Source organism: Pseudopipra pipra, chromosome 25, assembly GCF_036250125.1.
Source record: "Pseudopipra pipra isolate bDixPip1 chromosome 25, bDixPip1.hap1, whole genome shotgun sequence".
NCBI lineage: Eukaryota > Metazoa > Chordata > Aves > Passeriformes > Pipridae > Pseudopipra > Pseudopipra pipra.
Genome location: NC_087573.1, coordinates 163844 through 189387, shown reverse-complemented (window position 1 = coordinate 189387; position 25544 = coordinate 163844). Strand labels below are relative to the sequence as shown.

The 25544-nt window shown below is 49.6% G+C and overlaps 1 protein-coding gene across 3 annotated transcripts; it reads right to left on the bottom strand.

The window, feature by feature from the left end:
- Positions 1-4508: 4508 nt before the first annotated feature.
- Positions 4509-25239, bottom strand: FKBP5 (FKBP prolyl isomerase 5). Of its 3 annotated transcripts, none has more exons than XM_064635911.1 (11): positions 24892-25239; positions 15803-15931; positions 14785-14929; positions 14396-14538; positions 13435-13549; positions 9325-9481; positions 8725-8815; positions 7921-8004; positions 7238-7423; positions 6120-6359; positions 4509-4903 (listed from the first exon to the last, which is right to left on the bottom strand). In XM_064635911.1, the coding sequence occupies exons 1-11, from the start codon at positions 25222-25224 to the stop codon at positions 4796-4798; spliced, it is 1731 nt and encodes a 576-aa protein (XP_064491981.1). In that variant the 5' UTR covers positions 25225-25239; the 3' UTR covers positions 4509-4795. The 3 variants fall into 3 exon arrangements, with proteins under 3 accessions (XP_064491981.1, XP_064491982.1, XP_064491984.1); XM_064635912.1 differs by having other exon boundaries at positions 24819-25142; XM_064635914.1 differs by lacking the exon at positions 6120-6359.
- Positions 25240-25544: the final 305 nt, after the last annotated feature.

Below are 25544 nucleotides of genomic sequence, written 5' to 3'. Positions count from 1 at the left end.
GCTCACCCTGTGCTGGGGCATGTGGCTCCTCGACAGCCCCCGCCTCGCCCGGCTTCTTCACCCGCAGCCGCCTTGGCTTGGCCTCAGGCTCCAGCCCAGGTTCCTGCCTCTTTTTCTTCAGCTTCTGCCCCCACAGATGGTGCTGCAGAGGTGGTGATGGCCTTAAACCCCTTTTCTCTTTGCAAGGCAACCCCTGCTCATACAGCACCAGCTCCCTTTCAGAAGTACAGCTGTGCTTTTCCCTGGCCCAGCATGGAAGCAAGGACCCGCTGTGGGGTAGGGACACACACTTTAAAATGAGTGACTTACCATGGGGCAACCCCCCAGGGAAGGCAGAGGAACGAAAACAGAAAGGACTGTTAGCAGACAAACAGAAGAGCATCTACCCTGGGACAGGCAGCCATGTGCCAGCCCCAGAGACAAGGGGTTGACAAGTGATGCTGGCACTGCCCTGACACCATGGACTGTGTCAGCATAGAGGAACAAGCCACACTGTGCCACAGGGACCCTGGCTGAGAGCCACTCTGGGCACTGATGGGCACTCTGGGTACCTGAGCCGGGACAGGGTACACGAGGAAGGGCAGACAGCTTTGCTCCTCACCTCCATCTCTCACCCCCGCAAAAGGAGCTGCATCCCTTGCTGGGATGGAGGTCAGCAGGAGCAAGGAAGCAGGAGGATTAGACACAGCATACCTAATCCCAGTTAGCTGGGCTATAAATAACCCTGATTTACCAAATACAGAGCATGTGGGTCAGCACTTGGCTCTGGAAAGGAGGTATTTGGGGAGTGGGTATCAGTTCAGGGCCCTCAGAAGGCAATCTAAGCAAATCCAGATGCTCTAGAGCTTCCACTACCTAAGAGAGTATCTTTCCCCTCATAGGGATTGTGTTCCTCCCAGATGCTCCAGGGTGGTGGGTGAAGGTGTTTTGCAAAAGGTGTGATCCAGACAGATCCCAGTGGGATCCCAGTACTGCAAATTTGGGGAGGGGGAGCTGGGAGTCCCACAGGGGAGCTGGGAACCAGCTGTTTTCTTCCATGTCAGCAGCTCACACTGAAAAGCTCTTTCACATCCCCTAATCCCTTAAGCAGCTGCAGGGAGGACAGCCATTCGTTACTTAATGAAGTCCTTTGAGGAGGGGGTGCTGATTAAATTGGGTGGTGGATGAAATTGCTGCTGAGACCCCTCCAAGGTCGGGTGGTACGTGAGGGCTGTGCCGAAATGCAAGAAGGGGGTCTGGCTTTCAGGGTCACAGCCTGAGGAAAGTGAGTCACAGCTGACAGCTTAACTGAGGGGCTTAATTAAAGTGTTAACTAGGAAACTGCCACATGGGGTACTTCAAAGTCATGGAAAGGGGGTTCAGAAGGATGCACAAAGGAGAAGGGAGGGCTGTGGGATTTTCTCTACCCACCTGCTCTGAAGAGGGTTCCCAAAAACCTCATGCCCTCCTGGGCTGCAGCACCCCAATAGAGAGCCCATCCAGCCCCTAGTCAGCCTTGGTGTGGGGCTCCAGGGTTTCAGGGTCTCTGATGACTCCAGCCCTTGAGGACAGCCCACAGCAGGGAATAGTAGCACATGGGATGGAGGGGAAGGATTTTTTCTCACCTGTTTGGGCTTCTGCTGCTGGGGGCTCCCTGGCTCCTCGCTGGGACTGTGGGGCACAGAAAGCAAAGCGGTGAGGGCTTTCAGACCTCCAAAGACCCTAGGGAGCATGAGACTGCCCCAATTTTTGGTGAAGGGGTAAAGGTCAGCCTTTCATGTGGCTCCAGAAGCATTTTCCCCTGTCTCGACTGGGTCAAGCTTGTCTGACATCATCCTTCCTAGTGGGGAGCACAGGAGAGGCTCTGACTTGGCCAAGGGTGACAGCAAGGAGGTTAATTTGGGGATTCCCCTCTAACAAACACTTTTCCTCTCTGTAAGTCAATGAGCATCATCACACCAACCCCTGAAGCAAAAAGACTCTGATAAAACTGCTCATTAAATTGCATTTAAATTGAAAATAGGAGAAAAAGGCACTGGAGGAGATGGGAGTCTGGTGGGGACAGCCAGCACATCATCCACCCCACAGGTCACATTCTGCCCCGGGGCACTCACCTGTCCGCAGCCCAGACCTCGCGCAGGATCTCCGTCTGCAACGGCATCGCTTCCTCTGTCCTGCCCCGACCGCCTCCCCTCCTCCCTGGCACCAGTTGCTGGCCTTCTGGTGCTGCAGCCCCTACCAACCCAGGACCAGATCCATGGGGTCAGTCACAGCTACAATAGTCTGTGTGCTCTTACAGCATTGGCTCAGCCACCTCCACAAGCCTTTGTGGTGGGAGGAGGAGAAGGAGGAGGAGTAAGAGCAGGTGAAGGAGATGATTAACTTTATTTCTCCTGAAACTCACTTAATAGGATTTCAGGGGCTGTCAGCCAGGCTTGCTGGGAGAGCAGCTGGCAGGGTAGTAATTACAGGAAAAGGGGGCTCTACAGGAATGTAGGGGGTGCACAGCTCCTCCCTTGCTGAGTGGGGTCCCCAACACAGCAGAGCCACTCACTCCAGTCTGGTGTGGGCAGAGGAATGCTGTCTGACTGTATTTAGGGTTATCCTCCCTGGATATTCTTTTATTTTTTTTTCCACCCAAAAAGTCTTCTTGGTGAGAGAATAGAGGATTTGGACTGGTTTGTGTGAGTTGTGCATGGAAAGCCCATGCAGGGGTAGGCAACATCCCTGGCTCCAGGCAGTGCTAAGGGTTTCCATACGGACCACCACTTTCCTTCCACCCCTGTCCATGTCCCCAGGTCTCTTTGGGTGATGGGATTCACGCCCTGCAGCTCACACCTCACCTCGTTATTACACTACTTAATATTTTGTTCTTAATATTCCCTCTCAAAGGCCCCCGCAGATGCTGTTCGGTTGCAAAGCCGGACTAGCCAAGTGTCTCCACCGGACCCCTGGTCTTGCCCCGCCCACCACAGACACCCCAAAACCCCCGCCACGCCGTGCCCGGTGCCACTAGATGGCATTTGAGCACCGCACACCGAGACCCACCAGCACTGCAAACTTCCGATGCCTCCGTACAATATCCTCCTGGTTTCCCTTTAATCTCTAAATCACATCACATCACCCACATAAGTTTAATTTCTTTTCCAAGGGATAGAAAAACACCAAGCTAAAATACATAAAAAATCTCCTTTAAAACGGGAAGCAAGCCCGGAAACCGCAAAGTGAGTTGGGTTTCTTTTGGTAGAGATTGTTTCCTATGGAAAATGTGGCTTGGGCTGCCCCCAAAGGACTTTTTTGCCCTGCCTGCAAGAAAAAAAAAAAAGAAAAAAAAATGTTTTTCAGAGACCCTGGGTCTCACAGCAGCTTCCCTGGGCAGCACCCCCAGGGATACTTTGCTGGCTCTAGGACATCCCAGGGTGGTGGAAAACCCGAGACCTGGATGAGCAGCTGGAGCAGCAGACCCCCAAAGAGCATCCTCTAGTCAGGACTTTTCAAAGCACAGCATTCTGGCCCTTCACTGGCTCTCCAGTAAATGACAGCACTGATAAAAAGGGGCAGCAGCATCAGACTTTGGAGACACCAGTAATTTCTTAATTGCTGGGGCATCTCCACCTGGGGAGTACACACCTATCCTCCCCACAGCCACCTTCTTTGCTGAGCAGGATCCAGAAAAAAATACTTCTTTTTTTTCTTTCAGTTGTTTATTTTCAAGCTCCAAAAGGCATTATTACAAAGAGACAGGAAAAATAACAACTGGACAGCTGTTCTCACGCAGAAGTGACAGCATCCCTTTAGGATGGAGAGGGTTGATGGCTGAGGAGGCAGCAATATCGGTGCAAGGACACAATGCACCTCCTCACCATGGGAAAGCAGCTCACTGACAAGCTACAAACCCATGGTACCAGCTCAGACCCAGTCACTTGCCTTCTGAACCACATGTCAACCTGTTCTTTATTTTCTCTAGGTATGGATCCCAAATAAGCAATAAAACTCCCATTTGAAGTCGGGAGCCAAGAGATGGGGTGCAGGCTGCAGGCTGAGTGCCTGCAAACCTGGATAGGCTTTTATTCTCTAAAGAAATAGAAACCAGCTTCTTCAGAAGATAAAATCTCTGTGTCCCCCCTTCCCCAAACAGTGCTTGACAAATTACATCCCTGCGCTGAGGGGCTGCAGTGGAGATGATGTGGGTCCTCACATCGAGCCTGGCTCCGCTTTGCAACCCCTTTGGCCACAGGCAAGAATTCAGCAGGAGAGAAAGCCAACCACCGTGGGTGAGAGAGCCCCGGGGCCACGTCCCTGTCAGCCAGCCCTGGGCTCCCCCCGTGCCCGTGCCTCAGCGCTGCCCTGCGTGCTCAGGGCTGGCGCCGGGGCGGTGCAGCCCGGTCGTGTACCGGATACCAGAGGCAGCACTGCAGCGTACAAGGAGTATGTCCCACATCCCAGCGCATCTCAGAGCACCCAGGATGCTGTGCTGACAGTGGATATAAAGCCAAGGGAGCTGGGAAAAGCTGTCTATGGAAACGTCCCAAGATGTAAGAGTTTTAATTTATTACTTTTTTCTTTTTCTTGCTCTTTAAAAGCTATTTGTTCCACGTGCGGTGGTCCCTTGGCATTCCGCCGCTCCTGGTCTGTCCCCGAGCGCACCCAGGCGGTAGGACAGGGTTTGTTTTTCTTTGCGGGGCTCTTTTTGCTTTCACAATCACACTAACTGTAACAAGCTTTACAAGAAAACACTGGCAAGTTCCAAGGTTTGGCAGAAACCTTTTTCTGTGTGGGCCAAGGGCAGGAGGCTCTCCCATCCCCTCCTCCTCCATCATACGTGTCCTTCGGCCTCTTCATCTTCAGCACCAGGAGTTTTCAGTCCTTTTTCACAAGCTGCCTTCTCTGCTACTCTTTCCACCCCGGTTTTGCTAGCTGCTTCCTGCCAAACAGCAAATAAAGCACAGTGAGTTGGAAACAGGAAAAGGAAGAAGCAAGCAGGTGATAGTGATGCTGGGGATAGGCAGAGGCAGTCAAGCCTGGAAGGGCAGGCAAAATTGTCCCCAACAGCTCCCCCATTCTTATCAAATACCGCAGCTTACACTGGAGGGTCCTGTTTTCTCAGGGGCTGGTGGAGGTTAAACCTCACCAGCTCAGCCAGCTTTTGGGGAAGGTATGGGATCCCTGGGAACGATTGTGACCCACCTCAACAGAAGCAGAGCACTGACATGGAGTGAGCCTGGACAGATGGGTGCAGAGGCACAGAAGAGAGGGACAAGGAGGTAAGGCAGTAGCATCGGAGTGGAGTCACAGGTGCAGCCTGTCCACCCAGCTGGAGGTGTAGCATGTACACCTGGTCATGGCTGCAGGCCACCCACCCAACTGTGGGTGCAACCCATCCAGTGGGTGCAGGAGAGGAGTACTAAGGCACGGTGAAGCCTTATGCCTGCTCCAGCAGTGCCTCTTCCTGCCACAACCAGCTGCACAAGCCAACCACAGTGCCAGCAGATGGCCAGGGCAGCTCCACGCCCTGCCCAAGCCAGTTGCCCCAGCATGCTGCTCCCCAGAGTCTGCACTGGTCACTTAATCCACAGCCTCAACCTCCAGGCACCAGTTCAGAAGAGCTTATACTAAAAATTACCCACACAGATAGCTTGCAAAGCTGTGTCCTCTCTCATTACAGTACACCAGGTTTCCAGTGGAATTTTGGATGAGAGCCTGTTACGAGACAGCGATCTCTCCATATGAGCAGAGGAGCAGGCTATTGCCTTACCAACTTCAGGAAATCCATACTATCATGTCTCAAAATACCCTTGGCCTTGTCAGAGATGGAATGATATTTCATTTTACTGGAGACCAGGAGTTCATCAGTAGTCACTAGCTGGGAACAGCAAAATTAAGGACCAATGCTGACCCTGTTATCAGCCCATGTGAGCTCACACTGCAAATCCTTTTATTGATGACTGAGCATCTGATGGCAGCGTCTGCACAAAAGAGACCAAGAAGTAAAATGCTTCCTCCCATTGCAGCAGGCTCTATCCCTCCATCCTCAGCCTGATCTATAACTCAATTTGGTTTAACCCATCTCTTCTCATCACAAGCCTGACGAGCATCCCTCAGTGCAGCCTGCTAGATGGCCAAAAATGGGCAACAGTCACCTTTGCATCCCTCTCTGCAAACTTTGTGAACATGTTTGCGTAGATCCTCCGGTCCCGGTCATTGTGCTCCTTCGTTTTCTTCTGGCACACAGAGATCTGAGATTTTGCTGCTTTGTTCTGTGGATTCACTTCCAGCACTTTTTGAAAGTCACACTTTGCCAGCTCGAACTCGTTCATCAATAACCTGGCTTCGCCCCTCCGGTACAAGCCCTTCTCATTGTCCTGATCCAGTCCCAGTGCCTGGAAACACACAAGTCCCCTTAGCACCCTGGAGCTCCCCCCAAAAATTTAATGGTCAAAGCCTCATTAAATCTGTCAAAATTAGGAGAAGGTGGCTTCAAGTCTCCAGAGCACTTGCATCTTGCTCAACAAAAATTACCTCTTCTCCATCAGCAGATGGCAGGTCACTAATATAGAATTTTATTTCTCCTTGCTTAAAATACCCCTGAGTGTGACAGTCAGTGGGAGACAAATTCACAGGCAAGAAATCAGGTGTAAACACTCAACCCAAGCCCTTTAGTCTCCTTGTTCTAGCAATGACATTATTTTCCTTTAGTAAAAGCCATATATGCACCTCAGATATGATTTACCTTTTAGATTAAGACAACTAGCTTTATTAGCTTTCCCACATGCAAGATGCTTAAATTTAAGCCTTTTATAAAAGAATTCAGAGTTTCCTGACAAAGACAAGGTCAAAGATTTTTAGGGACTGGCAAAGCCCCATCCCACTCCTCAACTGGCTTGGAGATCCACTGCAGCTCCACTGAGCCTGCCTCTGTCACACCCAGAGCAGAACTCAGTGCCCAGACCCAGCCTGAGCAGATCTAAACAGCACCCCAAGGTCATCAGTCTACGCAGATCCAGTCTCATGGATCTGGCTTAGGAAGAAAAGCTGTTGTAAACACATGTCCAGGTGGATTTTGAACCCCAAAAGGCACTTTTGGTCCTAAGCACACAGCATCCATGGAGACCTCGAGGTGTGGAAGGGATGCCATCATCCCATTGCTGTTTGGAAATTGCTTCTTATATGAAAAGAAATCAAAAAAATCCCAACGAACTCCCAATGAAAACAAGCAGGAGAAGAGCATGCTCCATCCCCGGGGCTCATGCACCTCTACCTTATCACAGCACTCGACAGCTTTGGCGTACTCTCGCAGCTTCAGGTAGCACATGGCCAAGTTGAGGAAAGCAGCCAGGAGGAATGAGTCAGAGGCTTTTGACTCTTTTTCAGACAAGCCATACTCCATTTCCAGCCAGGACACAATCTTCCCATACTGAATCACTGCCTGCAGGTACTTGCCTTCCTGGGATGGAGCAAAGAAGAGGCTAGAGGAACCCAAGCGACAACACTCATCTGCTCCCACAACATCTCACAACAGGTAACAGGTGTAATGTGGTGTGTTCAGTAAGTAAATGAAAGGAGGAGGATGCTGAACACCTACAAAAACAGCAGGCTTGGGAAAAGCCAAGTCAGAGCAGTGGGGAGGATTGGGATGCCCCAGCTGTGACAGGGAACTCTAAAGCCTCTCAGCATTAGCCCTGGCCCAGGAAGGGTTCAATCTGCTGTCCTGCTCTTCAGGGAGCACATACAGCCAAGGAAACACTGGGAAAGGAGGAGATATCTCGAGGAGCATCAAGGAGTGAGCAAAAGACAGAGGGAGGGCAGGACTTGCCTTCCCCAGCACTGTCTGGGGCACATGGTTTCTCTGACACTGACGGCTGCCAAGTCATGCATCTGATGTCACCCCAAATTAATTTCCAGCTCCCTTCCTTCACCTCTGTCATCCCCAAGTTCACAAACCTTGAAGTACATTGTGCCCTTCTCCTTGACGACAGCAGCCTGCTCCAGCTTCTCTTTGGTGTCCATCTCCCACGACTCCTTGGCCTGCAAAGGAATGCTTGGAGCACTCCCAGGGGAGTGCAGCAGCCCCCGTCCCCCGGCAGGACCACACCACTCTCTGGGACAGCCTGTTCATGCTCAGGGCTCACCAGGGCCATATCCAGAGCAAGGAGCCAACTCTGCTCCTATTGCAGCCAGGGCGATGGCAGGGGACCCATCTAGGGATGCGGCACAGCAGCACCTGCCCCATCCCATGGGCTTCTCCTGTATCCCATTCCCAGGCTCCTCACGGGCACAGACAAGCTCCTCAGGGCTAGCTGGCTGGATGCACCAGCTCTTATCTGTGGAGCCCAGGGGAAAAAAAGGGGAGAAAAAAAGAGGAAGAAAATAAAAGAAAAAAAAGAAAAAAGAAACAAGGAGATAAACAAGAAAAAAGGAGAAAAAAAGAGAAAAAAGGAGAAAAAAAGAGAAAAAAGGAGAAAAAAGGAGAAAAGGAAAAAAGGAAAAAGGAAAAGGAGAAATAAAAAAAAAAGAAAGTACAAAAGGACAAGCCTAGAAACAAATAAGAGACCCAGCCTTGGACCCCAGCCACAAGAATAAAACAAACCAACAGAGAAGAACAAATTAAGAACACGAAGCTCCTTGGTGACGTGTCCACTTCAGCGGGGGTCAGGCTTGCAGACACACCAGGGACAAAGGCTGGATGCTACACAGGGCCCAACACTCCTGTAATCTGAGAAGGGACCAGCATGCCTCTGCCCTCACCTTCTCAAAGCTTTTCAGTGTAACCTCGTACACCAGCTCAGCATTCGCCTGGATGCCATATTTTGGCTTCCCCGCCTCGCCAAAGCCATACCTGGAGGGCAGAAGGAGGCAGTCAGAGGACAGGGGGAAACCCTTCATTTCAGCAGCCCTTGGCCATAAACGCAGGCCCAGGTTCCCAATTCTGTTTTCACATCCAAGCTCCCTGCCCACAGCTTTCTAACATTTTGAGGCCAGGGTTATGTTATTCTCCACGAGCAAAGATACCTGACAATATACAACGCATTATATATTGGGAATCAGCCCTTCTGGCTGCAAAGCCATCTTTTTCCATAGGCTTCTCTCCAGCCTAACAACCCAGCCCTGGCAATTTCCAGGGAGACATCAGACACTGGACTTGGATAAAGCCCTTTTACCTGATTTTTTTAAAGCATCTCAAGATTCTTGTCTGCACACCACTAGTCTCTCTTACTATTCCTGCTGGCATTGCTAAACTGCAACTCTCCTGGAGAGTTCTGTTTTCAGGACAGCCATCTTCCATAAGTGCTAAAACAATGCTGGAAGCTGAAACCCACACAGCATCCCTGCAGGGATGATCCTTACCGTGGGCTGAGGTAGAGGATACAGTGCTCTCCCCTCTGCATCTTCTCCAGGGCTTTGTCAATGCCGATGGGGATGTCGTGGTCCTCTCCTTCGCCCACAATGAACTTCACATCTTTGCAGTCAAACCTTCTGCCGCCACAGAATCCCTCCAGATGAACTGCAGGGGGACAAGAGGGAATGTGGCAGGATCACACCCACAGTTACCCAAACCTTGGAGCAATGTGGGCTCCAAAATATCAGAAAGTATTTTATCTCTCCCAAAATCCAGCAAAGCCTCCAGCCCTGGAAGAGGGAAGACAAAGGGCTGGGGGCAGCCAAGGACCTCCTGGTGCAGAGAGGGATAGGGACAGCTTAGGAACATTGCTGAAAAGCAAGGCAGGCATATCTCGTCTAACCAAGGACCAAACAACAGATAAACATCGTGACTAATATGTTCCCCTTGTACTCAACTGCACGAGTCAAGTCTTACTGGAACTGGATATTGCTCCTGGCACGCCGCCACACAGAGTTTATCACGGTGATTACAAATCTTCTATACAGCACTATACTGCCTTGACTTCTACCTCGAAAACAAGGCCATGTTCTCCTGACTCTCAGAACTCAAAGTACAAGATAAACTTTTTATTTTTAATCTTCAACCAGTAACTGTGCTGTTCCAGCCCCAGACGCTGGCAGAAGTGCAGCCAGAGCGGACACTGGGTACCTGGCACATCCACCACCTGGCACTCCTGGCTGTGTTTCCACAGCAAGATTATTCTTTATTTATTCAATCCTGAAGATGTTCCAGGCCTTGGGGACGCTTTTACAATCTTTGCATTCTGCTTGCAGGGTACAAGGCATACACATGCAGGCAGGCACAAAGTAAAAGCAGTTTTATAAGGAACTCCTGCATACTGTTAAAAAAAGTGAAACAAAAAAAAAAGCTTTTTAAGAGGAAAAATTCACAATGGGCATTCCTGTTGTCACAACTGTGCTTAGAGATTTTGTGGCCTGCAAGGATGTGAGCCTAATCTTTGCTCGGAGAGAGCAGGGTGCTACCTGAGATGCTACAGGGCACTGACCATCCCACTGTGGTGGCAGGAGGTGAGCAGCAGGACAAGCCAAAGACAGCACTGTACCAGAAACAGCCATGAGGATCTGGGCTCTGCATTGGACAGCTGAAGCCTGCGCTGAAGGAAACCCACCCATCTCCACCTCACGATGCTGCCCTGCCCTGGGGCCTACAGGAAGTCCCCAGTATGAGACACACGGACCAAGCAAGCCCACAGGCAGTCCCCCATTCCTACGGCAGGTTCAGCCCTTTAGCTCCTGCCACCAAAGCCATGCTAGGACTCAAGCGTGGAGGAGCAGAGGATGCCAGCTTCCCAGGACGCATCCTGCATCCACACTGGTGCACAGTGACCACCAGGCTCAGGCTGGTGTGAGCTCACCCATCTTGGGATGAGGACAAAAGGCAAATCCAGCTCCTACAGAGTCAACCTCTGCTTTTGCACTACCCAATACCAATCTGGCTATTTCCTTAGGCATAGGAAAACTGAAAAGTTCTGCCTAAAATACAGGTAACCCAGCAACCCCACAGCACTGTGCCATCTCCCTGCATGTTCCTAGGGAGTACAGATCCATAATCCCTGACCTCAAAAGCAGCACTACAGCCCTCCCAAGTTCCACACCCTCTGTGGGACGTGGCAGCAATAGGAAGATCCCATGTTAGAGTAGGATGCACAAGAAGATGCCATGATCTTCCCTTTCAAGGACAGTTTTTCTCTATTTTAATTGCACATAAAATAAGGCAAAGGGGGGGAAATCTCCACTCAGGTTTCCAGGAGCAGGTCAGCTGGTTGCAGTTGCTCTTGGATTACAGAGAAAAAAAAGCCACTGAAGGAACATCACTCTGGTTGCAGCTCTGACTTATTGTTCTCTCGGTGCCTGCAGCGATTTTGTTTTTGAAGAGCTGAGAACAGAGTGTACTGAGTGTGGCTGGCACACGAACTTGATGTGCTGACAGCAATTTGTACTCAGATTAAAAACGGAGAAGGAGGAGGGGTGGGGGGAAAGGATGTAACAAAAGCTGGAATGACAGATTTTGAGTGCAGCCCAGGTTTTAGAGATCAGAACTGTGAATTAAGGTCTATAAAACTTAAAACCTATAAAAACCTGGAGATACTTGCTCCTGGAAGCATGGTTTCTTCCAGCCTAATTCCAGCACCTCCCAAATACACAGCTGAGGGAAACCATCGCTGCCCCCCTGGATCACAGCCTCATCCCAGGGTGGGCTGCCTGTCCCCACAGCTGCTGTGCCATCCCCAGCATAGTGCCCACCATAAACAGAGTTGCATTTGTTACAAAAAAAAAAACAACCAACAAAATCTATTTGCACCCAAAGCATTCACTGCAAGGCTGCCTTCTCCTTGTCCTGTCTCACGGGGATGTATTTAAAGTAGTCTCAGGGCTCTGAACATATAAGGATGTGTAGGTCTCAATGAATTAGGGGCCACAGCAGCTACGACCAGAAAGGCTGGCAGGGCCAGTGGGCTGCCACAGGGACCAGCCCAGCATTCCCCATCCCTGCCCTACACGAGCAGCGCTGGCTCCGCAGGATGGCCTGGCAGGGCATCTACCTCCGTGATTCTGAGACACACGTGCTCCTGCTCACGGCATTTGCTCCAATGGACACTAATTTGAAATAATAAAGCAAGGATAATGGGCTGTGGGACATTGGTGTATGAAGAGACTTGTTATTTGGCTCCTTATGTCCTTTCAAAGAGATGATTCCTGGCTGATGACCTCCCCTGCCCCCCCCAGCCCCTGCCTGAGCCTGAGCATCATCACGTTCCAAAAAACCTCAAGCTGCAAAGGGAACAACTACAGAAGGACCAGTGCTCTTCCTGTCCTCCCCACTGAGCACAGCACTGTCTTTAAAGAGCTCAGACCTAATCAAAATAAAGATGAGAGCTGGATCTGTGATGATTTCAATTATATTTAGTCTTTCAGTTTAATCTTTGGGGTAGCAGAGCCAGCTTGAAGCTTAGCTTGTGGCTGGTCCACAGCTAGGATGCTCAGCATGGGAGAGGCAGACAGTCAAATCTGAGTCAAAACCTCATTTTTCCTTAAAAAAAGCCTCGTTAGAAGAACTGGCCATTTAAGGCCGCAAGCTTTATAAGCTGTCACAGCTCAGATTCAATTTCTCAGTCGCTAAAGGGACTTTAGGATCTTTGCACAGGAGCTCTGGAAGTTAGAAAAAAGCTAAATGTGTCCCATATGAAGCAAGCTCTGGGTCTGTGTCCCAGTGGTTCTTGGGAAAGAAAAAAACCAAAATCCGAATCTGGCTTCCCCTCTCCAGCCTCATGAAACATCTGCTCCAGAAATGGGATCAGAACAGGGAGAGCCCAATGGGACCTGATCTCCTCATCCTCCCACAAAAGCTGAAACCACCCTTATTACAAGCAAACCTCTTGTAATAATCTCCTTCCCCCCCATGAGCAGCTCTCTGGCCATAGGAAAAGGAAAAGGCCCCGTTCTGCAAGAGATGCGATAAAACCCACCAAAAATACCATCAACATTGGAACAAAGAGGCCAAAGAAGGTGCCAAGCGCCTGTATCATTGCCCAAAACACTTAGCAAGTATGTGTTCCTCCATGAAGGGAGGAAGGCCTGGCAACTGATGCTTTGGAGGCAAGGCAGAGCCAGGGGTTTTGGCAGATGGCACATCACAGAGCATCTTGGACACTGCAATGAGATGCAAAAGGGTCAGGGGAAATGGTAGAGTTCTGAAACCCCATGGGCTTTGCTTCTTCCATCCTCCCCACAGATGCTGGCTGAGCAGCTCTGGGCTCCGGGTTTTCCAACCAGCCCTCTAGGGCAGCAGCTCTGGTAGAGCCATCACAGGGACCAGCCAAGGAGAGCTCAGAGGTGCATCCCTGGGTCAGCAGTACACTGCTGCTCTCCCAGCCCCTTTCCACCCCATCTGGCCTCCAGATGGATGTAACTGCATCCTATCATGATGCACAGCCACCTACAGCCTGTACAGTAGGTCCTTGCCAGGGAGAAGAAAGTGGAGTGGCTTAGGACAGGCTGATCCCTCCAGCTCCCCTACAAGGCACTAGCACTCACTCTCCACAGTGGCACCCTCATTAGGGTTGGAGTAACCTTCCCCCTTTCTCTTGATCCTTCGGATTATTCCTCCATCCTCAAACAAGTCCTCGCCTTTGAAGTCAAGCAGCTCAACCTAAAAAAAATAAAGAAAAAGTGGGCAGAGCTTAGGGAGGGGGGAAGGAGAAGGGAAAATCAAAGCCACAAAGCAGCAGCTCATCCTCCGGCTGGAGAACCAAGCCAGCGTATTCTCCATTCAGCTGAGAAGCAGAAGTTGTCCATAAAATCCAGCTCCAAACCACAGCATAACACACACAATTTATTAGAAATTGGGGCACATCCAGTACCTGAAGCATAACACAAAGTAACAGTAAAAATAAATGTATTAAACCTGTAAGGGTACAACACAGCTACTGCTGGAAGATGCTGTGAGAGTTGCCTGGGACCAGGTTAGGCAGGAGTTTCCCCTTCATCCTCTGATGGGACCAACTCCAACCCACAGCTTAGTCCACACTCGACTTGGAAAGACTAAGCCTTAATTTAGGACAGACCCATTCCTCCTGCCTTGTCCCAACGAGCCCAGCCCAGGAGGAATGCCTTGTCTCAGCAACCACACTGTGCCAAAAATGTGGCTTTTCTACCGCTCGACAGCACTAATCATTTTTTAGCACCTGGAAGCATTTCCCACCTCCTTTCTCCTTCCCCTGTACATGTTTAAACCAGGAATCTGCCCACTCCCTGCCCCAGCACCGGTGCTCTCCTCACCCAGAGTTTCAGTCCCAGCCTCCCTCAGACACACATTTCTGAGAAAACCTTGGCAGCAGTTCCTGGAGCAGAGAGACACACTTCAGGAATCCAAGCTAGGTTTTTTGTTGTTGTTTTTTGTTATTTTAAAATTATTATTATTATTTCTAAGCTGGTTAGCAAGGCAGGAAGGGAGCGAGTGAGCTCATCCATGCGCCAGCTCACCAGCATTACTCACCTCAAAAAAGAGGGTGGCATTGGAGGGGATTTTGGGGGCACTGCCAGCAGAGCCGTATGCATAATCGGGTTTGCAGAGCAAGTAGCAGATCTCTCCCTTCTTCATGGTAGCTACCCCAATGTCCCATGCCTTGATTACCTGACCTAGGAGAGAGGCAAATGTCAGGCAGGAGGGAGCAACCAGCAGCCCAGAAAAAAAAATAGCCCGAGTGCTGTAAGGATGGCACCTAAAAAAAGCCCATACACCCAAGCCACTTAGGGCAGGGCTGACATCGTCCATCTGTACTGAAACAGGGTCACCTGATCCCACCAGAATGATCCCACCTGCTCCTACTGGGATCATCCCACCTTCCAGCATCCCCATGGATGAACTTCCCTGGACCAGCTCACCCTTGCCCAGGCTGAAGACAAAGGGCTCATTCCGATCGCGGCTGGAGTCAAATTTTTTACCATTGGCCAGTTTGCCTTTGTAGTGGACATAAACCTTGTCCCCGATCATGGGAGACTCATCTTCACTCCCAGGTCGCTTAATGATCTGTGAAAGAGAAACCACCCATGAGCAGGGGCCATAGGACAGCTGAGGATACGTATGGAAGGAAAGAGAGAGACGCACACACACATGCATTTACATAAACATATATATATATACACACACATGCATATACACCACAGTGCCGCTCTAAACAAACAGAAGGCTCAAGTGGGAGTCATTCAATTCATCCTTCCATCAGCCCCTAAAAATAAATCTCAAACCAGAGCCATGACAATGGAGTGGGACAGGGCTGGGAGGGGAGACCTGCCGGTACTTTGCGGAGGCGTCTCGATAAACACTGTGGTTCGAAACCCAAAGTGAATGCAATTACATTCACTTTCTGTCAGTACGCATTTTACTCGCAGGGGTGTGTCTGTTCACTACTCACTTCTTGTCAACACTTCTTTTTTTCTGAATGCTACAGCCTGGAACAAGCAGTTCTCAAGCTGAGGATGGAGCAGGGGAGGATGCTATTCTTAGAGGAAAGGTGCTATTTAACTGGAGAAGAGCAAGCGCTGGGGAGCAGATCTATCCAGAAATGGCTCTGAATATGAAAAGGGGTTGTGGAGCAGACTGGATGACCTCAGTAATGTGCTCTTTCTAACGTCTGTGAGTCACATACAAAAATTCTTTGTGGATTTACAGCTAATAATCTGATTAGGAACACAATGGCAGTGAAATTCATGGAGCAGCTCAGTCTCAAACACCCCTCCCATCCTTCTTCACTCCAATTGATGCCTTTCAAATGAAAGAACTCAATCCTACAACCCTGAAAGTACTATGTGACCCCAAGGACTGGGGATGCAGCCCAGCAACGTGACCATGCACCTCAAAATGCAGAAAGAAAGGCAGGACATTCTTGGAAGCCCCCCTCACCTTCAGAACCCCTCGGTCTTGAGCTGGTGTGATGTCCTCCCCGCGCTCAGTGAGGGCCACTGCCTGCACCTCCCCTTCGGTCTTGGTGGCCTCATCAGTGGTCATGGTCTCCTGGCATAGGCACTGGACCTGGCGAGACACAGAATGCAACCCATCAGCCCAGCAGGATCATGAAAGGTGGTGTAAAAGGAAAGGGTTTATCACTCTTCATGGAAAGACAATGCACAGCAAGCATCTTCTCCAAAAACCAAAGCAAACCCAACACCAAAAGAATCTCAACTATCTGGGTGGATAAAGAGAAAATTCACAGCAAGAATCTAAGGAACTGAGGTTCTTTGGGCAAACTGCTGGAGCACTGTCCTCCCACCACCACCACATAAGCAGCCAAGGTGCCAGAAAAGCCACGTTTTCCATCAAACAGAGACTTTTTCCAATGGTTCCTGGTGAAAAAGGAATTGCTTATGGTTTCAAAAACATATTTCCTGATAATTTCCTTCAGACTGTAAGGCTATTTTGGTAGCTGCACTGCTGCATGACACGTCATCAAGAAAACATGTGACATAGAATTGGAAAGCAATGGTTTTTTTCAGACATAAACCAGATCTATTAAAGTCACTCTAATTGTGAAACTTTCCCACAGTCTTTGGTGTGGAAGCTGATGTTAACCAGCAGGAGAAATCATTCATTTGGGGGATTCAGAAAGAGCAGAGAAAGGATGTTTTCAGCTCCAAGGGCAGCTAAGTCATGTTGCAAGAAGAATTGTGTTCCTTGCACCCGAGTGGAAAGGGAAGAACTGGAGCCCAGCCCCCCCCCCAGCACAGGAAGCCACCGAGACACAAAGAGCCCTGCAATGGAAGAAGCAAAGTGAAAAATAAGGGAACTACTTATTGCAATGCTCAACAGTCTTGAGGGTGATATTTAACTTTCCTCTGCTCTGCTGAGGTTTCAGATGGGAACATCTTAAAAAAAAAAACCACTGAAAAAACAACTTGTGGTGAGATCCACTATCTTGCAGGTACTTATATACTGGAAAACATGCCATCAGTTGCTTTGGAAGAAATGTTTGATGATGCGGGTGGTGAAGCCCCGGCACAGGTTGCCCAGAAAGATGACGGCTGCCCCATCCTTAGAAATATTCCAGGTCAGTTTGGGCAGACCTCTGAGCAACCTGGTCTAGTGCAAGATGTCCCTTGTGGTGGGGAGGTTGGACTAGAAGGCCTTTAAAGGTTCCTTCCAACCCAAACCATTCCATGATTCTATGATTCTGGTGCTGGGATGGTCTCCAAGCCCTCACAGTTCACACTGCCCTGCCACCACCACAGCCTTCCTCTTGGAGATGAGCAAGGAGGTAGTGGTACCCATCATGGCACGGGGATGCCATTGGCACTGTGTACCAGCTCAGGGCTTCCTGGCACAGATCCTGTGCATCACCACAGATGCAGCATCCATAACCCATTTATTAAGGACCAGGAGAAGCCTGAAAAGGGGAGAAGCTTGCCAAAGAAGTGCCACCTCCTGGGGCAGAATCTCCCAAGGTCCACCAAGCAGCCACCGCTGGGATGCAGAAGACGGAAGGGGAGGTGCTGGCTCTGGCTTGCCGGTTGCTAAATCCCACCAAGAGACATCTAAAAATACACCATACACATCCTTCTCATTATTTTTCTACGTAAGCAATTAGAGGAGTCATCCAGGGAAGCTGGCCAAGGCGAGCGGGAGGGGAGACGCTCTGCGTCAGAAGCAGTGGGAGGGATGGAGCCCACAAGACCAGCTATTAAGATGTGGTCCACATTATAAAAGAGCTCACGACTTCTCCGTCCAGCAAAAACAGTTCCAACTAGGTTAGAAAAAAGAGCATGCTGCTCCCACTTATATCCCATTTGGAGCAACAGAAGGAGGCTGGCTAGGGTCCAAAATCCCAATTAATTTGAAACAAACAGTTGTAGGGCAAAAAGAAATATCTGCTACTCCCCGAGACTTAAATGCCAAGCAGACAGGGATGTCACTGAGAGCTGAGCAAGTTTGCTGGTGGTGTCAGAGCCTGAATCTTCTCATTGCAGGACCATGTGTACTCTGGATATAGGGAGGGAACTAATTAATTACCCTGCACAAAAGCCCATGGGTGTTTCTGACACAACAAGCAGATTCTGCTCTCCCACTGCTGCTACTATACACAAGTTAATGTTGTACATCTGTAAATGAAGCCAGGATAAACCATCCTCCCTCCTGCTTCATTTCCCTGGGATATAAATATGGACAGGTAGGAGAAGTACAGAAATCCATGTCATAAAACCAAGCCATTTAATTTTACAATCCCCTCTCCACCCAGGTGTTTGCTATCTTCCAATCCAGAGAAATGGGTGAAAATTCAGAGCAGAGAACAGGATGCAGATGTCTGACCCCAGGCTGAGGACAGGCAGGTATCACACATGTTAGGGTTTCACCAACCACACGATCCCAATCCCAAGCCACGTTTCCTAGAAATCAGCATACCAGGAATTTGTCAGCTCCAAATGGAAATTTCATGTTGCAGATCTCAGAGGCTCACAGAAGGGGAAAAGGAGGAAGAAGAGCAAGACTGGGGAGTGTTTTGAGGGGTCTTACATTGCCCCCATGAAATTGCTGGAGAAGGATTGAAGGTCCAGGGAGTGTCTGGGGAGGTGTTCACCCAGAGACACAGTGGGAAAACACCTGGTAAGAAGAGGTGGGGGTGGAGGGGAAAGAAACCACATGTGCTGTATTCTAAAAGAGGATTTCAGGATTTAAGAAGAAGGGAGAACTGAGACAGCAGTTTCAAGCTACAGATGATGCTCCACCATGGTCAGAGAGCGGTGATGAGACTGGCAAAAACTTCCCATGGCAGCTCCTCTGCTCACTGCAGCCATGGGAAGATGTTTTGACTTGCTGTTTCCACAAACAGTGTTTAGCATCTTACCATCTGCTTTTAAAAAAATAAACCAAGGCTATATTTGGTCCAATTTTTTTACTAGGATGAAAATTAGCAGGATGGAAAAATAAGAGTTGGCTGCTCTGGCGTTTAGTTTTTTAAGACTCACTTAGCATAAAGTACTTGCACTTCCACGGCACCACAACAGCCCTAAAAGCTTCAGATTGCAACCCGGGAGGGAGTTTCTTTAAAATGCAAAGGTCAGGCTAAAAAACAACAAAGCTAAATGCATAGCAGGAAGATGGGCTATGAATGCTAGTGAGCATCACCCCGAATCCCAGCCCCTCAGGCTAAGCAGCAGCATGGGGCTGCACCTCCATCCTTCATCCCCACCACACCTGCCGACTGATAATGAAGAACAACCCAATTAGCATAGCAGCTGGCTCTCTCCACTGTCCCACCGGGGTTCCAGTTCCCCTTTGATCACAATTACTTTTTCGGGTAAAATATCTTCTTGCTGAGCAAACTGTCCCTGTGCAGCAGGAGAGGGAAGACCAGAGCAGCGATTTTACCCAGACGAGAGTGTTTTAAGACACCTGCAATGCCAACCTCCTGAGCACAGACCCAGTAGATGGTGATAATAAATTCAAATTGGGATTACTAACAAAATACAACCTTCTTAAGACCAACAAGGCAGCTCCACGTAATCCTCAGCTCCATCCCAACACATAAGGATGCACCCAGACATCGAGTGCCATTTCTCACACTCACACATCACAGCTTGAATTAAATATTAACTTTTTTTTCTTTTTTTTAATCCTGGCCACTTGACTTTTTCCTCCCTCCTTTAAAATAAACAGGGAAGCCATAAAATTGAAACAATTGCTCACGAGGATCGATTTACTTCCTAGCACACACATTGTGCAAGCAGCCAACATCCCAGCAGGCCGGGCATGGCAACTTTTATTCTAACAAAAAACCAAAATGCAAACAGAGCTGCTTTAATTGCCCAGCACTCTAACAAACCTCCATCATGCCCAGGGTGAGCCCTGACTCACTAGGGACCGAAGCAAACTCCCTGCTCTCCTTTATCTACAGCCAGTCCCTGCTCTGGGTTTAACACCTTCTGCCCATGGAAACCCCAGTATCTCCTGAGCTGCTCCCAGGCAAAACGGTGCCACCCATCCCATGGGGACATCTCAGAGGGGGATGCAGTCACCAATCACCTCCCAGGAACAGGAACATATCAGTCTATTAACGGAAGAGCAGCAGCAAGGGAAGGGTTTTAAACAATGAAGAGTAACAAAGTGAGAAAACTACTGCATGCAACTAACTTAAATACAACTGTGTATGTTCCCATCACACTTGCTTAACCATTCTGCCTAGCTAATATTTTTAAGCTTCTGGAATGGTTTTAGTTAAGATCCAAGTCATAACTATCTTTTTTTTAAATATGTGAAATAAGAGGCTGCCCTCAATTTCAGCTGCAGCGAGAGGAACAAGTGAGCAGGACGGGTCACTAATCCCTGCCAGAAAAAATATTTCAGGCGAAAGCAAGTTGGGTTCAGTCTCTCTGCATCCCCCAGAGTGAGGCAAACACGCCCATGCCAACAACACACAAAAGACTTCCAGAGAGGGGTGGTTTTATCCTCCCAGTTTACAATATAAACCCATTAAAAATAATCTGGCTCTTTTGCTAGTTACCTAGCAAGGCAACAGCAAGGAAATGCTTGCTTGGTGCTTTTTCCAGGTTGCTTCAAAATAAAAAAAATCACAGATAAAATTCCTTTGAACTCTCTTGCGAGCATCCCATCAGCAGCCTGTGGTCCATCCCCTCCAGTGTGGGGACCCAGAGACACAACATCTTTCGCTTTCATGTGAAATGGAAAAAAAAAAGGCAGCATTTTCTTTTCTTCCTCCCTTATTTCAAAAGATGAATGTATACTGGGGAGAGCAAAAGCCATAAACATTTATGGGTTGTTGCTCTTCCAAGGGAAGAAGGTGCTAGGGACAGGATGCAGTTGAGGATATTTTACACATCGATGTTCTACAGCTCCTGGCCCCCAAAGCCATCCCTGGCCCCAGCATGGATTTCAGCTGCTCCCATCACAAAAATCACAGCAAGATTCTGCCACGGGCAACAGATTTCAAAAATACTGGAAAAAAGAGGAATGCAGGAGCCAGCAGCAAAGCCTCTGCTCTGCATCAGCAGGGAGAGGCAACAGCCTGCACCCCTCCTGAGGGGCTAACACAGCTTCCGATGATGGCTAAAAGAAAATAATTAAGAAAGTACGGTAACAATAAATGTATAAATAGCTATTCCACACCTGCCTGAGCTTCTTGGGAGATGGTTGGCAGAAGGGCCAAGTGCTGCATCCTAACAAGCTCAGAGGCCATTATATACAGACACATCACAGTGGGGAATGCAATTTCCTAAAGCTTTCATAAATTAGGATTATGTAACTGTATGGGAAAAAAATACAATAATATAGACAAGAAGGTTACATAAACCATCTGTAAAATGTGAGAAAGTACTTGACATCCCACTACCCACTCCTTGGCACTCTCTAACTGGGTCTTTTGCCATCAAAAATAAGCAGGCTCCTATCAATCATGTCTTCTCCCCTGGTCCAAACAACCAGGGAGAACAGATCCAGCCAGGCTTTTTGGAAGGAAATATTTCACCTCTGGCTATTAAATGTGAAGTTTCCCTCCCCATACAGCACACCCTGGTGAAGTCCAAGCCCTCCACAAGCGACTCAAAGCAGCCTCCTGGCAGCAGCTACACCAATGCTGAGCAAATTCAATTTCAAGGGACAGCTTGAGGAGACTAAAATAAATACAAAATGGGAATAAACAAGAAACTCCTTGTTTGCCAATTCTGTTTTGATTTAGTCTTTTCTCCAGAATAAATCTGACAATTAAAGTTAGATTTTTTTTTTTTCCATTTCTAAAAGCATCTCATTGCTTGCAACAGATTTCAGGCTTTCTCCAAGAAACTATCAGCCAGGTGACCCCAAATGGCAGCACCCCCTGGCAGTGCAAATGCTGTATTTAATCACTTATCTCCATGCAGAAGGGCTCGGCAGCACCTCGAGAGCCCAGTGCCGAATCCCAAGGGGGGATCCCCGACTCAGCATCCAGCATCGCTGCCAGCAGTGCTGGCGCCCAGAAATAACTCGGCACACAAGACCATCTGCACCAACGGTCTATAAATGCCAAATTATTTTGGGCAAAATGCAATTCCCAGCATGTTGTGAAACACCAGCTTGTTCCTGTGCCAAATCAGGATTTCTTGGAGAGGAGAAGGAAATGTCACAAGTGGACAAACTGCAGGAGGGGGTCCAGGGTGGCCGTCACTGGGGGACACTGCGAGGTGCAGGCAGGGTCAGCCCTTGGGCAGAAGGAGGGTTGGGGGCTGAAGACGCTGAAGCTTTGGGGATGATGCTGGACCATCACCAGGGCTCCCGGACCCCTGCCTGCCCAGAGGAGCAAGAACATGCACATGAACACATATGGGCACACGTACACACTCGTGTACATGACTTGAGGGTAGAAAAGGAGCTCTGCATCCCACCAGGGCTCCTTGATGGGATGGGGGTCACATCCTAGACACGATGCTAGTTGCCAGGTGGTGCCTCCTAGAGCTCATTTTATTAAGTGATTACATTTAACATAAATCCAAAAGTACTTGAAATAAGAGTATTTTTAATGAGGCTAAGTATCTAAGAGTAATACTGCTATTTACAAAGACGGGACATTGCAGGCAGAAGATGATTTAATTGCAGTCCCTCATCATCCCAGCTCTTCACAGACAGTTACTTTGGTATTATTTTCCTAATTTTCCAACACACTCACTTGCAAAATCAGAAATCCTTAGTAATAACAATTACTAGTTACGGAAAAAGCTTGTTGGCTCCATGACAAACAAATTACATGAACAACTTGTACATTAGAGCACTCACGGCCACTTCTGTACACTCACAAACATAGATCACTAAAATAAAAGAAAACCTTTGCTAAGTAATTTGCTATTTCCCTGTGATATGCACGAGATCTGTATGAGTTCTGTAGCTCCCTCAAGGGGCTGAAACAATTTTATATCAAGACATATAACTGAGAGTAACTATAAAATAAAATATAAAAAAGTATAAAAGGGTAAATAACTGAGGATAAATTATTCTCCAATCAGTTTATAAAATACTCTTCCCCTGAGGCAGCCTGGGAGCTGCAACCAGACAGAAGACAGTCTTGGTGCTGAGCATCTCAAACCTTCCAGCAAACTTTCTCCTTCTGCAAGCAGGTAATTAAAACATATCTAATTACACAGCAGTGATGTTCTCAAGGGATGCAGTATGGTTTTTATTCAGGAATTGTCCTTATTTTCTGCCTCGTCCCAGTGGGAAGATGCTCTAACAGTGCTGGGAAAGGACCTCAACATGGGCAAATACAACCTTGGGAAGTGGAGATTATCTCTTTTTATTTTTTTAGAAAAGAAGAAAAAATAATTGCACAAGCAGTGATCCCAGCAGATACCTCTGCTCTGGGCAGGATAGGCACCATGAACAGCCCCCATCATGCCAGCCTTCCCTACTGGACCCCCTCCAGCACCAGTCCTGCTCCATCCTCCAGACTCGAAGCCACCAGAGGCCACATGCTGTCACCCCTCCCCATGCATTTCAGCAGAGACAATTACTTCTCCACCAACTCTCCAGAAATCTCCTTTTCTCGATGCCACCACATATTTTCCCTAGCACAAGACCCACCTGCTCCACCATCTCAAGCCCGCAGAAAAGCCCCGGCCACCCCTTCCTCCACCAGCACCCCACTACCACTGGCTCCTGTGAGCACCCAGCTCCATCCCAGCCTTGCCTTCCCCTTCCTGCATCACACAAGTTGCTGTCATCAAGCTGCAGGGCCAAGGACTAGCACGCCTCCAAAGACCAGCATCCCACCTTTGGGCTGCAAAACTCTCAGCACCACTGGGAAGTTATTCCTGCTCAACCCCACACTCCTGGTACATCCCCTGGCAGCGGTTCCCTCTCCATCAGCGGCATTTCTGTCCCCTCCAGCAGTTTTGTCCCATCTCCAGGGTACCAGGCTGGAAATAAAACCCAAGTATCTCCAAATTGCAGCACTGCCATCCAAATCAAACCCACACCTTCGGGAAAACAGCCCATAAAAGCCAGATACAGGCTCTACCAGATGTATTTAATTATTTTCTTCTCCCCAGCCCTTCAACAGGGCAGGGAAGGAGGCAGGAGGGAGACAGCTTTCCCACATTTTAAAGGAAGGAGTGATCTGTGCTTTCACCTTCTCTTTTTTAACTTTTATTGCCAGTTTCCAGGCTGGGGTTAATACCCCAGTGATATCCCAAATCCACCTCAACAGTTTAATTGCCCATTATGGTGAGACACTATTTAAACTCTATGTTTAAAACCATAAAGTATCAGCTCCTGGCCTTTTTTTTTACTTTATTTTTTAAGGGTTTTTCGCACCAGCACCCACAAGTTCCTATAGCTCATTGTGTAAAATACTGTCTCCTGAGAAGAGTAAGTTCACTTGAACGTTCATTTTAAAAACAGAAGCTTTGAAAGAGTTTGTATTCCCAGAGAGAGGGAAAAATAGCAGAAGTTAGAAAAAAAAAATCACATTTACCTTGAGCAACTACTTATACCTGCTGCCAAAGGTGCTATATAGTAATGCACACGCCCTGCAGGGTCTTTCTGGTCGGTGGTGTTAGAGGAAACCCTACGGCTGCGCCCAGGAGCCTCGTCTAGTGAGGTGAAGCGGGGAAAAAAAAATGCCCTCCGTCGAGCACCATCTCGCTGGCACAGATGATGACAGCCCCGTCCCCTCCCCACCCAGCGCGCCCCAGTGCCTCCAGCAACACTTCGGGCACCTCCGCATTAACTCTCGGGCATTCCCTGCACGGAGGGGGCTATATGGGGTGGGAACCCCCATCCTATCCTCATCCCACAACAAGAGCTGAGGGCACCATCTTCTTCCCCACACGATGCTCCAGCCCCACGCGGGACCCCGAAGCCCTCCACGGAGCCCCAGGCAGGGTCCATCGGCCCCACGAATGCCTCTCCCCAACACCGCACCACCCCACGCTTTCGCCTCCCTTACCCACGGCATTTCTTCAGCCCCACACAGACTGCCCACCGGACCCCACAGCCCAACGCGGGGCGCTCGGACCCACCTGCCGCCGCCGCCGCCCGGCTCCGAGTGACCCCGCGCGCCCACCCGGCTGCGCCTCCCGGCACCGCGCCCGCGGCCCCGCCCCGCCCGCGCCCCATTGGCCGCTCCGCCGGCTCGTCCCGCCCAGGACGGCCGCTGTGCCTTCCCATTGGCTCCACTGGAGGCATATGCAAACGAGGGCGCTCTCCCCGCCCCGACGGGCCGGACCGCTCGGTCCCCCCGGTCGCCCCCGCGCATTTGCCGGGGCGGGGCCGGCGAAGCCGGGCGGGAGCGGCCCCGAGCGATGCTCCGCGGGGTCCCGGCCCCGAGCGGTGCCCGCGGGGGTCGGCTCCATGAAGTGCTCCAATGCTCCCTCAGCCCCGGGCTGTCCCCCTCGGGGGAGAAGGGGGACCAGGTTCAGAGGAGCTCCTCAAGGGCACCCCGGCCCCAGAGACACAACCAGCCCCGTGCGATGCCCCAGAAGTGCCCCAGCTCCCCACAACGCCCCACGGGTACCCCAACGCCTGCAAGCTCCTTGGGGTTTGTAATGGGAAATTCCGCACTAGAGAGTGAAAAATTTGTCTCCGCAGTTAGGGACAGAGAGACGTGGGTTTGGAGAACACACTGGCTGCTGGGACGTGCAGAAATGTTCCACTTTGGTATGAAGGAGATAAG